The sequence below is a fragment of the Dasypus novemcinctus genome, chromosome 1, assembly GCF_030445035.2.
Source record: "Dasypus novemcinctus isolate mDasNov1 chromosome 1, mDasNov1.1.hap2, whole genome shotgun sequence".
NCBI classification, from domain to species: domain Eukaryota; kingdom Metazoa; phylum Chordata; class Mammalia; order Cingulata; family Dasypodidae; genus Dasypus; species Dasypus novemcinctus.
Window position 1 is genome coordinate 53,222,513 of NC_080673.1, and position 15,251 is coordinate 53,237,763.

The 15,251-nt window shown below is 38.3% G+C and overlaps 1 protein-coding gene and 1 long non-coding RNA gene across 2 annotated transcripts in view; one reads left to right on the plus strand and one right to left on the minus strand.

The window, feature by feature from the left end:
- Window positions 1-15,251, plus strand: part of TBC1D9 (TBC1 domain family member 9) — a 124,375-nt gene that overhangs the window by 66,041 nt on the left and 43,083 nt on the right. The window contains exons 4-7 of the mRNA XM_004471937.5: window positions 6,467-6,695; window positions 7,159-7,420; window positions 9,250-9,457; window positions 14,989-15,195. Coding sequence (XP_004471994.1) covers window positions 6,467-6,695; window positions 7,159-7,420; window positions 9,250-9,457; window positions 14,989-15,195 — 906 coding nt within the window. The remainder of the gene's footprint in view (window positions 1-6,466; window positions 6,696-7,158; window positions 7,421-9,249; window positions 9,458-14,988; window positions 15,196-15,251) is intronic.
- On the minus strand, window positions 2,145-4,283 carry LOC139439323 (uncharacterized). The gene is made up of 2 exons (XR_011649280.1): window positions 4,176-4,283; window positions 2,145-2,398 (listed from the first exon to the last, which is right to left on the minus strand). It is a non-coding gene; the product is annotated as an uncharacterized lncRNA (long non-coding RNA).

Consider the following 15,251-nt stretch of genomic DNA (forward strand, 5'->3'; position numbering starts at 1 on the left):
TTTTGGCCATTTTCTCCTCCATTATTAGATCCAGTCTAGAATCATGCATTTAATTGCCATGGTCTCTTTTGTCTCTCTCTTTGTAATTGTGGAATGATAAATACAACATAAACTTTCCCATCTCAGCCACTGCTAAGCATACAATTCACTGGTATTAATTTCATTCATAATTTTGTGCTAAACTCACCACCAATTACATTACCAGAACTTTCCCACCACTCCTGACAGAAACCCTATATCCATTATGCATGAATTCCCCATTCTCTCACCCTTACTCCCACCTTTGGTAACCTATATTCCAATTTCTATGAAATTGCATATTCTAGCTATTTCATATGTGTTAAGTGTTATTTTATATCTGTCATTTTGTGTGACTTATTTCACTTGACGTGATGTCTTCATGGTTCATCTATGTTGTCACATGTATTGGGACTTCATTCTTTTATAAGGCTGAATATTAGTCCATTGTATGTATCTATAATAACATTTTGTTTATTCATTCATCTACTGATGAACATTTGGATTGCTTCCACCCTTTTGCTGTTGTGAGTAATGCTCCTGTGAACACTGGTATACAAATGTCTGTCCAAGTCCCTGCTTTCAGTTCTAGGTATAAACCTAGAAGTGGATTGCCAGGTCATATGGTAGCTCTATGTTTAACTTCCTGAGGAATCTGTTTTTCACAGAGGCTGCACCAGTTTATACACCCACCAAAAGTATACTAAGATTCCTATTTCTCTGCAGCCATGTAGCTTTTATTTCCCATTTTCATTGATTTGTTTTTTATTTTTACAAATAAACACTCTCTTCCCCCATACCTCCCTCCCCTAGTAACGTCTAATCTGCTTTCTATCTCTGTGAGTTTTCAATTTCTAGTCATCTCTTATGAGTAATATCATTTCTTTTTTTTTCCTTATGTGCCTTGCTTATTTCACTGAGTATAATGTTTTCAAGGTTCTTCTGCATTGTAGCATTTCTTATGCCACCATTCTTTCTTAAGGCAGAATAATATTCTATTGTGTGTATGTACCACACTTTGCTTATCCATTCATTTGTTGACGGATGCCTGAGTAGTTTCCGGTTTTTGGCTAGTGTAAATAATGCTGCTGTAAACATCGGTGCACAAGTATCTGCTTGCAACCCTGCTTTCACTCCCTTTGGGTATATACCTAGAAGTGGGATTGTCTGGTCAAATGATAATTCTATATTTAACTGTTTAAAGAACTGCCATATTGCTTTCCACAGTGGCCGCACCATTTTTCATTCCCACCAACAATGCACTAGAATTCCAATTTCTCCCATACTCTCCAAAACTTATTTTCCATATATATTTTTTAAAAATAATAGGCATTCTAGTTGGTGTGAAGTGGTATCTCCTTGTGGTTTTGATTAATGGATAATAACACAGGGCATCTTTTCATGTTCTTATTCGCTATTTGTATGTTCTCTTTGGAGAAATTTCTAAGTCCATTGCCCGTTTTTTTTTTCATTGTGCTGCTTGTCTCTTTATTGTTGCATTGTAGAAGTTATTTATATATTCTAGATATTAAACACTTATCATATATACAATTTCCAAATATTTTCTCCCATTCTGTTAGTTGGCTTTTCACTTTCTTGATAATGCCCTTTGATGCACAAAAGTTTTTAAATTTTGATGACATCCAACTTTTTTTTTCTTTTGTTGCTCATGCTTTTAGTGTAAAGTCTATACATCCATTGCATAATACAAAGTTCTGAAGATACTTCCCTGCTTTTTTCTAAGAGTTTTATAGTTTTAGCTCTTATAGTTAGGTCATTGATCTATTTTGAGTTAATTTTTGTTTCTGATTGCTCTTTAGGGCCTGATGATTTAAACTAAGAAAATGAATTTTAATTAGACCATATGAAAATTAATGAGCAGTACAAAGCGCATATAGTAATATCAACACCTTTTTTTATTCCTTTCCCCAAATAAATATTTTATCCCTGCTTCAAGACTGGCAATATATGTTTCTTCTGCATCTTTATTAAAGAGATTAGGATAGTGAAAAGGATAAAATTGGTTGATGACATTGGAAAGGGTCACTTGAAGCAAGGAAACAACAGGTTCCAAACAAAAAATTTATTTGTGAATAACTGAGAGTCATTTTATTGATAAACCAGTCAAATTTTATAACAGCTTCATTTTATTTCTAAATCATTCATCTGAATTTCTGGGAAGTGATGTAATATAAATGGAGAGGGTATATGGATTCCTAATTTGATCATGTGGGAGAGGCTGGTTGAAAGGGGGCAGTAAGGAGGACAGGAAGTCTTGAAGCATCACCTCTACCCTGGAGTTCTTATTGAGGTTTCTAGTTACCACTCACAGTCCTCCCTCGAGTGTCATCATCTTTGAGAATGTGGCACAAATAAAGAGCTGTAGGAAGAAACCAGAGCTTAGAAGGGACGATGGCCAGGAGGGAAAATCAGGCAAAAAAAAAAACAAACCAAGGACAAATTATATCAAATGGTCAGTTTTTGCATCGTTTTCATTACACCAAAAATGTCAGATTTAATTTTCCTGAAACTAATTATAAGGAAGGAATTTCTATGAATGCACTTATGTGTGAAAAGATGTGAAAAGATATTATTCTGAGACAAATGAATAGTTTAGGCATTCAAAGACTTCCAATAATTATGGGAACCAACTAATTTATTTTTGAGTGAATGTAATTAAATTTTAGAAATTTTAATTGTAATAATTTAACTACAGAAGCAACCCTCATCCAACTGCCATAAACATTGTTGGGCATTTTCATCTAGACTTTTAATATCATATTTAATATAATGGTAGACTTTTTATTAAAGAAGTTGTGGGTTTACAGAACAGTCATCCATAGTGGTCTTATTGTACATATAATTTTGTATCCTGCTCTTTTTTCCTTGATAAGTCACTATTCTATTAGTATATAGTTTTCCAGTTGTTATTTTAATAACTGAATATTATTCCATAGTGATTTCCCATTACTCTCTTTATAGAGGGCACCTTTGCTGTGTTCCATTGGTGGTATGGGGTGGGCAGGTACAAACATTAAAACTGCCAATACTTTTGTTGTTTTCCATAGATTTCTCCCCTCACCTTTGGGGGGAAGATTCCAAAATGTGGATTAATGGATTAAGCAGTTTAAGCATCTTTAATGGACCTAGATAGATTGTATCAGTTTATTAGAATACATGTGTGATTGCACAAGCAATTCGCATTATAGCTGTTAAAATGGTTTTTCAAAATAAATAGGTAAAAATTGGTATCTTATTGTTTTCATTTTCTCTTTGACTATGAAACTGAATGTTTTTTCATGTTTGCTAAGTTAATTTTTCTCTTTTTGTGAATTGCCTGTTAAGTCCTTTTTATGTTTAAAATTTTATTGGACATTCAACATATTTGGATTGTATTAATTTTTCAAAGTTAATGAGGAGCTGCTATTAGAACCAGGGGAACCTATTTTATATTGTGTAGAACCTGTAAAACCTATGGGAAGGACATAATCCATCCCTTTGTTCCATCATCTAGTCCATCTTGGCGAAACTATTACAGCAAACTAAGAAAAGATTCTGCATTCTAGATTTTCTCTTCCTTGAAAAGTGGGAAAGTTAGGAGTGTAGTCTGTAGGGACTATAATCCTTATTGTTAAAATTAGTTGGCAAGGCCTTGCCTGTTGCTAATGGAACATTAGGCCTCAGAATGTTTCAGAGTGATGTATCTATATCCTCTGTTTTGTCATTAAAAAAAACACTTTTTTTAAAAAAAATTTCAGATGAACAATATAGAAAGATGTTATTTATGTGAACTTAGTATTTTTCCACTCAAAACATGGGTGTCATATGTTTGTGAGAGGTCACTCCTTGATATATATTTGCTTCATTCCAAACAAATGTAATAAAACGATTAGCATCTATAAACATAATTATATCTATATCGTCATTTGACAGCTAATAAAATGTTGTTTTCACTCCCTCTTCCATTCTGAACTGGCTTCTCCTCCCCACCCAGAGGTCCAGTGCCCTGCTGCTGCCTCCTAATGTGGCAAAGCGTGTTCTCCCCTAAAATAGCCTATAATCTAAACATAGGCTATTTTTTTAATCTCCATCCATATCAAACATCTCTATTCTCTCAGGGAGTAATATCAAACCTAATTAGAAGAAAACAATCTTACCTTAGATTTTCTCACAGGGAAGTTACATTGCTAATCCCAATGCCAGCCATACAGCCCTCCTGTATGACAAAGCACAGGAGTTAGCAATTTGGTACTCAATTCTCCAAGCATTGGTAACTCTTAAACAACCTTAGATTCAGAATTCTGCAGCTGTGATGACACAATAAAGACAAAATAAAGACTAAGATATACTTACATTCTAATTTGGATTGACAACATAAACTTGCCTAATAATCCTTTCTCAAACATCTCTTAAGTGCTAGATAATGGTGATAAAATACAGTTCACGACACCATCCCTATCTTTGGAACTCATATTTATTGGTAGAGAGACATATAAACAAAATATAAATAAGAAAGCATAGGGGTGAGAATGCTTAGTCCTTGTTCAGGTCTGGATTGGTTTCACGAGAGAACGTGATATTTATGCTGAATCCGGAAAGGTTGGTTTGGGAGATTGAGAAGGGATTTACAGCATGAGATGCAATTTGGACTCTTCCTTTTTCACTGAGAGCCTATGGATGTTTTTGAGGTGGGAATGCTGTGGTGAGATCTCTGTTTGGGAAAGTGGCTTTATCAAATATATCATCAGATAGAAAGACTTTTGCTGGGATGCCAGTTGGGAAACTATTGCAATAACTTATGGACCATGTAGAGGGGCTTAAGAGAGGTTTCTTTTTAGAAGAGTAGTTCAGAGACTCATCTTGGGGTTGTGTTTTCATAATAAGCCTAATATTTGCTCTTATGGTTGTTGTTTATGTTTGTTTTAAACTAGATTTGAATAGTGGTGGATATTATGGAAGTCTAAAACCTTCCCTCCCACCATCATTAGTCACTACCATGGCTTGGGCAATAAGGGTGAAAGATTTGACAGTGAAAATAAAACTCAAGAAATAATTTCAATACATAGTGCAGAGAGTCAGCAGTACTTGATGTGCAGAAGGAGAATCATAGATGGGAGAAGGTCCGCAAGAAGTGGGAATTGAACCAGAGTTGGGGAATTAGTAGGGTAAATGAAACCAAGACTGTCTGATTTTAGGCAAGCGCAATGAAAGAACCACAGGTGAAAAGGTGGGAAAGCACCCAGATGGCATGATCAGGACCTGAGGGTTACTACTGCGAAACTATGGTCGGATGTAGTTATGAGAGAAAAGGTTGCAAGATTGTTTGAATCCAAAATGTGCACAGTCTGGAATTTGGGACTTTATACTGGTGGAAGTGGGGAACCAGTAAGGACTTTTACAATAAGAGTGCTGTAACCAAAACAAATTTCAGGAAGATAAATTTGTAGGGAGCATCCAAGGTATACTGGAGGCAGAAAAACCCAAAGGTAGGAATTCCAGGTATGAGACAGTTACAGTTTTCTATGCTTGGGCTGTGGAGGGCTCAGTCCTTTCAAAGAGAATCAGAGGGATGGCCCAAGTTCACACAGACGCACAGTGGTAGTGTTGGGATCTGAGCCTAAGACTCTCACACTTTGAAGTTCTCTCATACTGTTGCTGCACAACCTTGATTTCAGAGAAGCAGCAGATGACATGGGAGGGCTTTGATGACTGCAAAGTCCAAGGTAGAATACCAGGGAACATTTTTATCAAGAAATATAGGTAGAAGCCAATGTTCAGGGAATTACAGAGGCTCTGGGTAGCAATGAAACGGCTTCTCAGGCTTCTGTAATAAATGAATGGTAGATTAAAGCTGTCAGTTGATATACAAATACACATTACCCATCCAGCTGTCCAAAAATTATGTGTCTAACATAACGTTTGCCCTCACAGTCACCCTTTTTTTTGCTCGGATGGCTGCTTGTTCCTTTTCCTAGGTCTCTTGACAGTTATTCATGGCCCTCAGACAGACGGTCAGACACGCATTCTGATCTTTCTTCAAGTGTGCTACACTTGATAGATTTTTGTTGTTTGTGAAAAAGACAGTAGTTGACCTTTAAGTGGGCCCCATCATGATATGGTAGCAAATGCAACAGAATTAGTAAAATCTTTACTTCGCCTCATTTGTAAAATAAAAACTTGGGCTTTCATTCCAAGCAAACTTAATAAAATGTTAGCCTCTATAAGCATATAATAACATCTATATGGCCATTTAAAAATCTTTCAGTACACAAATGCTACTTGTTAATTGGTTGTGAAATTAAGGGTGGCCTTTGAAGAGAATTCATCAATCTTTAAGAAAAATTCCAGCCTTAGAAATTTTTTTCCTATCAAATATAGTCAGCATAAGGAAAATTAATTATAGTCATATTAATGACAGTTGTGTGCCTTGTGTTTTATCCCTACTTAGGGCATCATTGCCGAGTATAATAAAATCAATGATGTAAAGGAAGATGACGACACAGAGAAGTTTAAAGAAGCCATCGTGAAATTCCACAGGCTGTTTGGGATGCCCGAGGAAGAGAAACTCGTCAATTATTACTCCTGCAGCTACTGGAAGGGGAAGGTCCCCCGTCAGGGTTGGATGTACCTCAGTATTAACCACCTTTGCTTTTATTCTTTTCTTATGGGAAGGGAAGGTAAGTTGTTTTCAGACAGAAGCTCTGGAAAGACTACTGACATTTGCCCTGGACCCATAAACCATATCAATACCAACCATATATCAATCACATATCAAACCACATCAGTATCAAACATAAATCTGTAGTTAAAAATGGGTCAACATTATTTTTTGACTATTTAACAAATGAATTGAACTGTCTTCAGTTCAATAATTGTAAATAAATGAGTCATTAAATAAAAAAGATTCACCAAGGTATGAATAGTTTAATAGGTAGAGATTTAAATCCATAATAATTATGAACTCACACCTTATGTGGTCCAGGTTTGTCTCTTAAAACTAATCAACAACAAAAATAAATAAATATGGTTCACAGACTCGAAGGAGTTTGACGGGATTAGGGGGTGGGAAAGTGAATGTGCCGTACCTGGAAAAGATTATAATGAGTCAGATATTGACCCAACCTTGTTTCTTGTGCTCAGCCAAGCTGGTAATCCGGTGGGTAGACATCACTCAGCTTGAGAAGAACGCCACACTGCTTCTACCTGATGTGATCAAAGTGAGCACGAGGTCTAGTGAGCATTTCTTCTCAGTATTCCTCAATATCAACGAGACATTCAAGTTAATGGAGCAGCTCGCCAACATAGCCATGAGGCAACTCTTAGACAACGAAGGGTTTGAACAAGATAGATCCCTGCCCAAGCTGAAAAAGAAATCACCAAAAAAAGTCTCTGCCCTAAAACGGTAGGTGATAAAGACTATGTCTTTCAAACATTAGAAACAAGAAACCCATCATTCGTTTATTCTGTTTAACCTCTTTAGTCAGGAAGTGTTCTGGACACTTTTCTGGGTATAGATACAAAACGCAAAAGAACAGCCTGGGGTTCACAGTTCAGTAAGTGAGACAGACACGAGCAGCTCCAGCACAGTGTGGTGGTAACTTTTCTGGTCCTGTGAACAAAACGCCACGGGCACACACTGAGGGTGTGATTAGCTCTGCCCAAATGGGCAGAGAGGGTAGGAAAGTTTTCTTAGTAGAGACAGGGCTTTGAGGGGGTAGTAGAAGTTACCTGTGCACGTACAGTAAAATGGATATTTTAAGCAGAGAGTAGAACATGAGGGAAAGCACAAAGGAAAAGCCCTAAGGGAAGCATGTCCATCACTTGGCTGGAAGATGACTTAGCACGAGATGAGGACAGGATGCAGAGAAAGCTGGAAGTCTGGATGTGTGAGTCAAGCTAGTGAGAGGAGGAAAATGTTGATGATTTCTTAGGTTTCTAGCCACAGTGACTGTGTGCATGGAATTGCCATTAACCAAGATGAGTGAAGGAAGGGTATGTCCGAGGGACATGGTGGCTCCATTTTGATCATGCTGAATTGCGTTGCTTGCGGGGCATCTAATTGGAGGTGTGGGTGAAAAGATGGGAGCTTAGTCTAGAAAGATACACAGAACTGAAAGTCATTGGCATACGAGTGGGAGTTGAGATCTGAAAAGAGGTCGTTGCAGTTTAAGTGCCTTTGGTAACTCAGATATGTTTCAGTAGCATGGTGGAGGTAGAAGTTGTTACTGAAATGGATTCAGTAGTAAGTGAAAGGTGAGGAAAAGGAATTGGCAAGTTTAGACTGCTGTTTCAAGAAATTCCATGGTGAAGGAGGAAAGATAGCTTTTTGTTTTAAAATGGAAAAGATTTGAACATAGGATAGAATGAGGCAGGAAGAATTTGTTGGTGAGGGTAGGAGTGTAGAGGCCTGAGGGAGAATAGAGAATGAAGTAATAATTTTAAAAAACTTAAGTGATGTCTTTTAGGGCATGGAAAAGATGCTTGTGTTGCTAATGCCTCTGCTTTGAAGCAAGGGCAGGCTAAGACAGAGGTAATATTGGTGATAGAAAGGAGAAAATCGGAGAGAGTTCCTGCACCAGGACCTCTCTTTGCTCTCTACAGCCAGAAAGTGGACTTTGAAGGGACCGAGGTGGGGTAGCAAGCTTTAGAGTAGGAGTTTAAAACAAGTAATATGATGAAGAGGAGAAAGAACTCTTAAGGGAAAAGACTGTCACAGACAGAAGACTCATCTCAGGTTGGAAAGCATAACTATCCAAGACAGTGGGTTGTCCTGTGCCACCTCATGCAAAGTTTTATCATCTCTTTAGGGAGTACATTGACTTTCAAGCATATTCATGAAGTATTTGCACTCTTGTTCAGTCATTCTTAAAAGATAAGGCCCCAAAAGTGGCTCTCCATCAGTATATATGTATTACTCTATTTAGAAATTTTTGCATTCCTTTTGAAAGAGATTGAGTTTCTTGTTCAGGCCTAACTTTCTTAAGATCCTTTAATGTTTAATGGATATTGGCTCTAAATTACTGTACAAGGAATATAAATATATTAAAATGATTTTATTATGCTTTCTGATCCTTAAATTGTAGTTAACCCCAATACAAAGCTAAGAAGATAGGGATGAGTCTGGAAGCACTGAGAGAGGGGAAAGAGGGGCGGAGGGAACCTCCGTGGCTGAATCATTTAGAAGGTATCGAAACATTTTTCTTGCATGTGGTTATTGTTATTGCATTCCAGCGATCTTGATGCCAGGGCAAAGAGCGAGAGATACCGTGCTCTCTTCCGGCTGCCCAAAGATGAAAAATTAGATGGCCACACAGACTGCACCCTCTGGACTCCATTTAACAAAATGCACATTTTGGGGCAGATGTTTGTGTCCACAAATTACATTTGTTTTACCAGCAAGGAGGAGAATTTGTGTAGCCTCATTATCCCACTCCGTGAGGTGAGTGTTATCTAAAATGGACTTTTTACGAGTTTTGTTCGTAATGTTTTCCTGTGTGAACCAGGAATATTATCTTTACCAGCAGTTGGTTGTGTTTTTTAAAAAAGTTTTAAAAAATCTATTTTTAATTTTAGAGTTGTTTCAAATTTACAGAAAAACTACGACAATAGAACAGAGAGTTCCTGATATCCCACATTGTTTCCCCTATTATTAATATCTTATATTAGTGTGATATATTTGTCTCAATTAATGAACCAATATTGATAAATCCTAACTAGTAAAATTCCATACTTTATTTAGATTTCCTTAGTTTTTACCTAATGTCCTCTTACAGTTCATGATCGCATCCAGAATACCGCATTCCATTTACTTGTCGTGTCTTCTTAGGCTTCTCTTGGCTGTGACAATTTCTCGGACTTTCCTTGTTGGTTTGTTTTTTCAATTAGAGAAGTTGTGGGTTTATAAAACAATCATGCATTAAATACAGGGCTCTCATATACCACCCTATTATTAACACCTGGCATTGGTATGGAACATATGTTGCAATTGATGAAAGCATGTTTTAATAATTGTACTATTAGCCAAAATCATGGTTTAACTTAAGGTTCACTGTTTATGTCATGCAGTTTCAGGGTTTTTTATTTCATTTTATTTTTATTCTAGTAATATATATAAAACCTAAAATTTCCCACTTTCACCACATTCAAATATTTAACTCAGTGCTGTTAATTATGTTCACAACATTACCATCACCACCATCCATTAACAAAACTTATCCATCATCCTAAATAGAAACTGTTCATTTTAAGGCTGGTTGGGCTTTTAACCATATATGCATGTCTCCAGTTCTTTGGTGTCTCCTGCTGCCCTTTCTTATGTTGTCCCTGCTCTCTGTGACTGTGGCGTCTGTGAGATCTCTTCTTCCGAGGGTGCAGGTTCACAGCACCAGGGCCGCTTGGTTGAAGGCGACAGTCTATGTTACAAGCCTGAAAACCAAGTGTTTATTCAGGTCTGGTCTGAGTCCCACACCATGTTTTCTGAATATGAATCTCTGTAATACTTGGAGTGTATGTTTTAATATGTTTCCCAGCTGATTCTCATGCATAGTAAAGTCTAAGAAACATTATTATTGTATCTGGAGTGGAGGCGGGTTCCATCACCTCTTCACAGTCATAGGTTACTTCTCTGAGGTTTGGGGTCGACAGGGACTCTAGGGTGGGAAGAATTGTGCAGGGGAGAGCAGGTCTGCAGTTTCCAGCCTGGCAACTTCCAACCTACCCTGTTCCTTTCCTGAAGGTTAAGATGGTCAGAAGCTTTGGTCATTTAGTCAAATTTGATCCTCTGTTAAGATTCCTTATAGAAGAGGATACAGGTTTCCTTCTACTTCCTTTGCTTACTCTCTTTAAAAATGATTTTGTAAGTAAATTTTCTTCTTTGTTTATTTCTTATTTTAAGAATATTGCATTATCATTACAGAGAGGTTGTAAAGGGACAGGCAAAAAGAAAACAAAATTCACCTCTAGTCCCACCACCCAGAGATAACCACTGTTGGCATTTTGTTGCACAGCTTTCTGTTTTCTCCTATTTATTGCTGTTTATATGTCATTTGAAAATTTAGAAAAATAATGTCATACTATAGGGCTTTTATTGTCTCTTATTTTCCTTTAACAGTAAGCAGATCTTAAACTTTTCCTCAAATCATTAAAGAGTCTTCTATAATTTTTTTAGATTTATTTATTCTCTCCTCCCTCTCCCTGCCCTGCTGTTTTTGCTGTCTGTGTCCATTTGCTGTGTGATCTTTTGTATCTATTTCTCTTTTTATCTTCTCTTCTCAACTTTCTCCTCTAAGATTCACCAGGATTCGATCCTGGGGACCTCTGATGTGGGGAGAGGTTCCCTGTCAATTGTGCCCCCTCTGTTCCTGGTCTCTGCTGTGCTTCACCTTGACTCTCCCCTCATCTCCCTTTTATTGCATCATCATCTTGCTGCGTGACTCACTTGTACAGGAACTGGCTCACTGTGCGCAGGCACTTGCTTGCTATGCGTGCACTCAGCTCGCCACATGGGCACTGGCTCACCACGCGGGCGCTGGCTCATCACACGGGCACTCATGTGGACACTCGGCTCACCACACAGGCACTTGGCTCACCATGCGGACACTCACATGGCACTCAGCTCACCATGCAGGCACTGGCTCACCACGAGGGCACTTGGCTTGCCACATGGGCACTTGTGTGGGCACTTGGCTCACCACATGGGCACTCAGCTAACCACATGGGTACTTGGCTCACCACGCAGGCACTCACCACACGGGCACTGACTTGCTGCGCAGGCATGCTTTTCTCTTCTTTTTCACCAGGAGGCCCCAGGGATCAAACCAGGGTCCTCCCCTTATGGTGGGCAGAGGCCTTATCACTTGAGCCACATCTGTTACCTTACAATATAATTTTTAATGACAGCGTTTATCCACTAAATGGATAGACATCATCTATTCTTACGTATGGCTCGACCTTTTCATTGTTTCTAGTTTTTTCCCAATGTATGATACCAATCATACTTCTAATTTTCCTTAAATTATAAATTACTAGAAGCTGAATCAGTGGATTGAAGGAAATGCTAAATGTTAGGTAACTAAAAATTTAGTTTTTCTTCATATAGGATGAGCTAACTGGTGTGTCCTGGTGTTTTTAAATACATTTTTCATGCCAGGATATGTTGTTGGGGGTGTGTCCTGAAGTGGATAATCCAAGAGCACTTATATGTGTCTCTGAAATGTATTTCACAACTTTTCCCAGCAAATTTACCTTCTTAGCAGTCTTTGCCATAAGCTGTTACTAAACTTAACTTTTCTTCAAGTATTACCTGAATGTAGTCATGCAGAGTTGTCTGGAGTTTGCCTAAAGGCTAGGAAGGAAACCCATTCTGGGATTGAGAATGTACTATGGATGTACCATTTAGGAATCTGAATGAGTCCTTGCCCTGAGACAAAGGAAGCACAGAGAGGGCTTGGAAGCCACTGTCAAGACCTCACCTCTCCCTCCATTCACCAGGTTTGGATCATGGATCAAGTTAGCTCTGATCACATTTTAATGTGATTTAGAATGCAATGGTGAGAGCCTAGGGGAATTGAGAGAAAGATGATTGATATTCTCAACCCATCTCACTATAAGCCTTCTGCTCTCATTTTCCTTAATAAATTATAGGGCAGAGAAAATTCACTCATATTTCAGGTAAATCAGAAGAGGGGCAATATGTGGAGGTAGCATTTAGACATAAAGCATATTATGGTGGGAGGATACAGCTTTAAGGAAATATCAGATGAAACCATAGGACCCTTTCTTTAAACCTAATAATTCATTGAGAGATACTAATGGTAGATCCCTTATAGAAGAAGGATAAAAGACTTAATGTCGTATTTATTACCTTCAGGTAACAAAATATCAGAAAAGCAGTGGAGTGGGGCCCCAACCATTCACGCAGGGTCTGAGTAGAGAATGGTCCCTCTCTGAACCAGGCACCTTTCTGAACTGAGCTAAGCTGATTGGTTAGCAGGAGCCTCTGTGGGAAAGTTGCATCCCACAAAGAGTGGCCACTGTCAGGATTGTATAGACCAGCACTCATTGCTATTATTAAATTTTTAAAATAAATAGGCAGAAATATTGATTGGAGATTTCATATACATTCCACATCTAGATTTATAAATATATATATGTATTTAAAGATATTTAGATTACCCACATCTAGATTTAAGGTAGCTCAAGTCCATAGATGTTAAATGTGTACACAGAATCACGGAGAAACCCATGTTCCTAGTGGTTTAAAGAAATTTCTGAGACAGCAAAGCAAGAGGATAATGTGATCTGGTAAGGAATCCTCATTAGATATAGGTTCCAGATGAAGTTTTTCTTTTCATTCATAAATTTACCTTATAAATGTTCCTTATTAAATAAACATCAGGATATGGTTAAATTCTAGTCTATTTTATAACCCAAATTGGTAATGAAATTGAATCTCACGTTGTTGAAAACTCTAGGGTAACTGTTCTTTTTTCTTGGTGACACCAAGTTTATGGGACTGGATCTCCTAGAATTCATCTGTCAGTGAAAAAAGTCGAAAACATCCATATGTTGTAACCTGTGTGGGCATTCACAGGTCTCTGTGGGAGCATTTTGTTGTTTCCATATTCATAATCCAGCTAGATAAAGGTTTTTTCACTCTGACTTTATCAAGAGCTGCACCCTCCACATGGCTACGTGTGTTTCAGATGCAGAACCAACCTGAACCTTTAATTTCCTCAGCATTTGCCGTTTAGTCCCAGACACCTGGCGGCCAAAGGAATCAGCAAAAGGTCTTTATGTGCACTCTTTAGGAGGATTCTTTAAATATATATACATACATATAAATAAATGTACCTGTGCTTGCAGCAATATTTGAGAGTAGAAGTCAGGCCCTGCAGTTTTTCCCCTTATGGACCCGGTCAAACCCGTTTCAGCACTTGGAGTCATGCAATATTTTAGGCAACTTCTTAACCTTGAGTGGCTTGCAGGTTGGAAACGAAGAGGGGAAAGACACTTAGATTGACGGATATGTTCAAAGCTGCTACAAATAAGTCATTTATCTAGGACTGCCTTGAGGTTTTTTTTTTTTCTTTCTAATGAGCTGAAGAAAATAGTTTTAATGCATCTATTCTAGTTCCCAGTTGATGAAAATCTATTATAAACCACCAAATATATGTCTTCAGTTCAAAGCTGACATAGACGTCTCCCCTTCCTACTTTTCTACCAGCATGGTAGACTTATTTACACACACACACAGGGTCTACAAGTGCAGATAAGGTTACAGTTAAGCTGTCCACATCATGTCTGTTCAGAAATCGAGCCTTTAAAACTTTGAAATGGTAGGAGGTGAAGGATGCAAACCCTGGAGTCAAAATGAGACGTTTGAAGGGATTGGTGGTGCTTTGAAAACCATCCAACATTGTGTATGGTAAAAGGAAAGGGCATCATGGGTTGTTTCCTGTCTCTTAGGGATGATACAGCAGGTGTAAGTCCTGTTATAATGTTCCAAGAAATTTTAAATGAAAATAAAGAATTTCTTTACAAGGTTTCTCAAGTGCACATGATTTCCATTTGGGGCAGCATAGTCTTGGGGGCCATCCTGTGCCCCACAGGAGGTTTGGCAGCAGCCCTGCCCCCTTCCTTCTAGATGTCCATAGAACCCCCATTAGTGACAACCAACTGTGTGTCCACATGTTGCCAAATCTCTCCTGGGGGGCAGAATCACTCCCAGTTTAGAGACACTGATTTAGAAAGACCAGCAAGATGATTCCAGTTTGTGGCATCAGCTCCGATTTGACTTCCTATGAAAACTGTTATTTTACCAGAACAGAGGCAGAGAGTCCCAGTTTGCCTCAGCAAAATATGGTTGTTCCAATAGAATATAAAAGTGCAGTGTTTCTTCTTTGACTGATGGTAAGTAGGCTGCTGTGGGTAATTCCTGGAAAGTAATGCTGTGTTTCTGTTTCTTTTCAGGTGACAATTGTGGAAAAGGCCGATAGCTCCAGTGTACTCCCCAGTCCCTTATCCATCAGCACGAGGAACAGGATGACTTTTCTTTTTGCCAATTTGAAAGACAGAGACTTTCTAGTGCAGAGGATCTCTGATTTCCTGCAACAGACAACTTCCAAAATATACTCAGACAAAGAGTTTGCAGGAAGCTACAACAGCTCGGATGATGAGGTATCTGAAGTTTAGGGACCGGGAACTACAAACCTAAGGTGCTTCTGGTTTGTCCT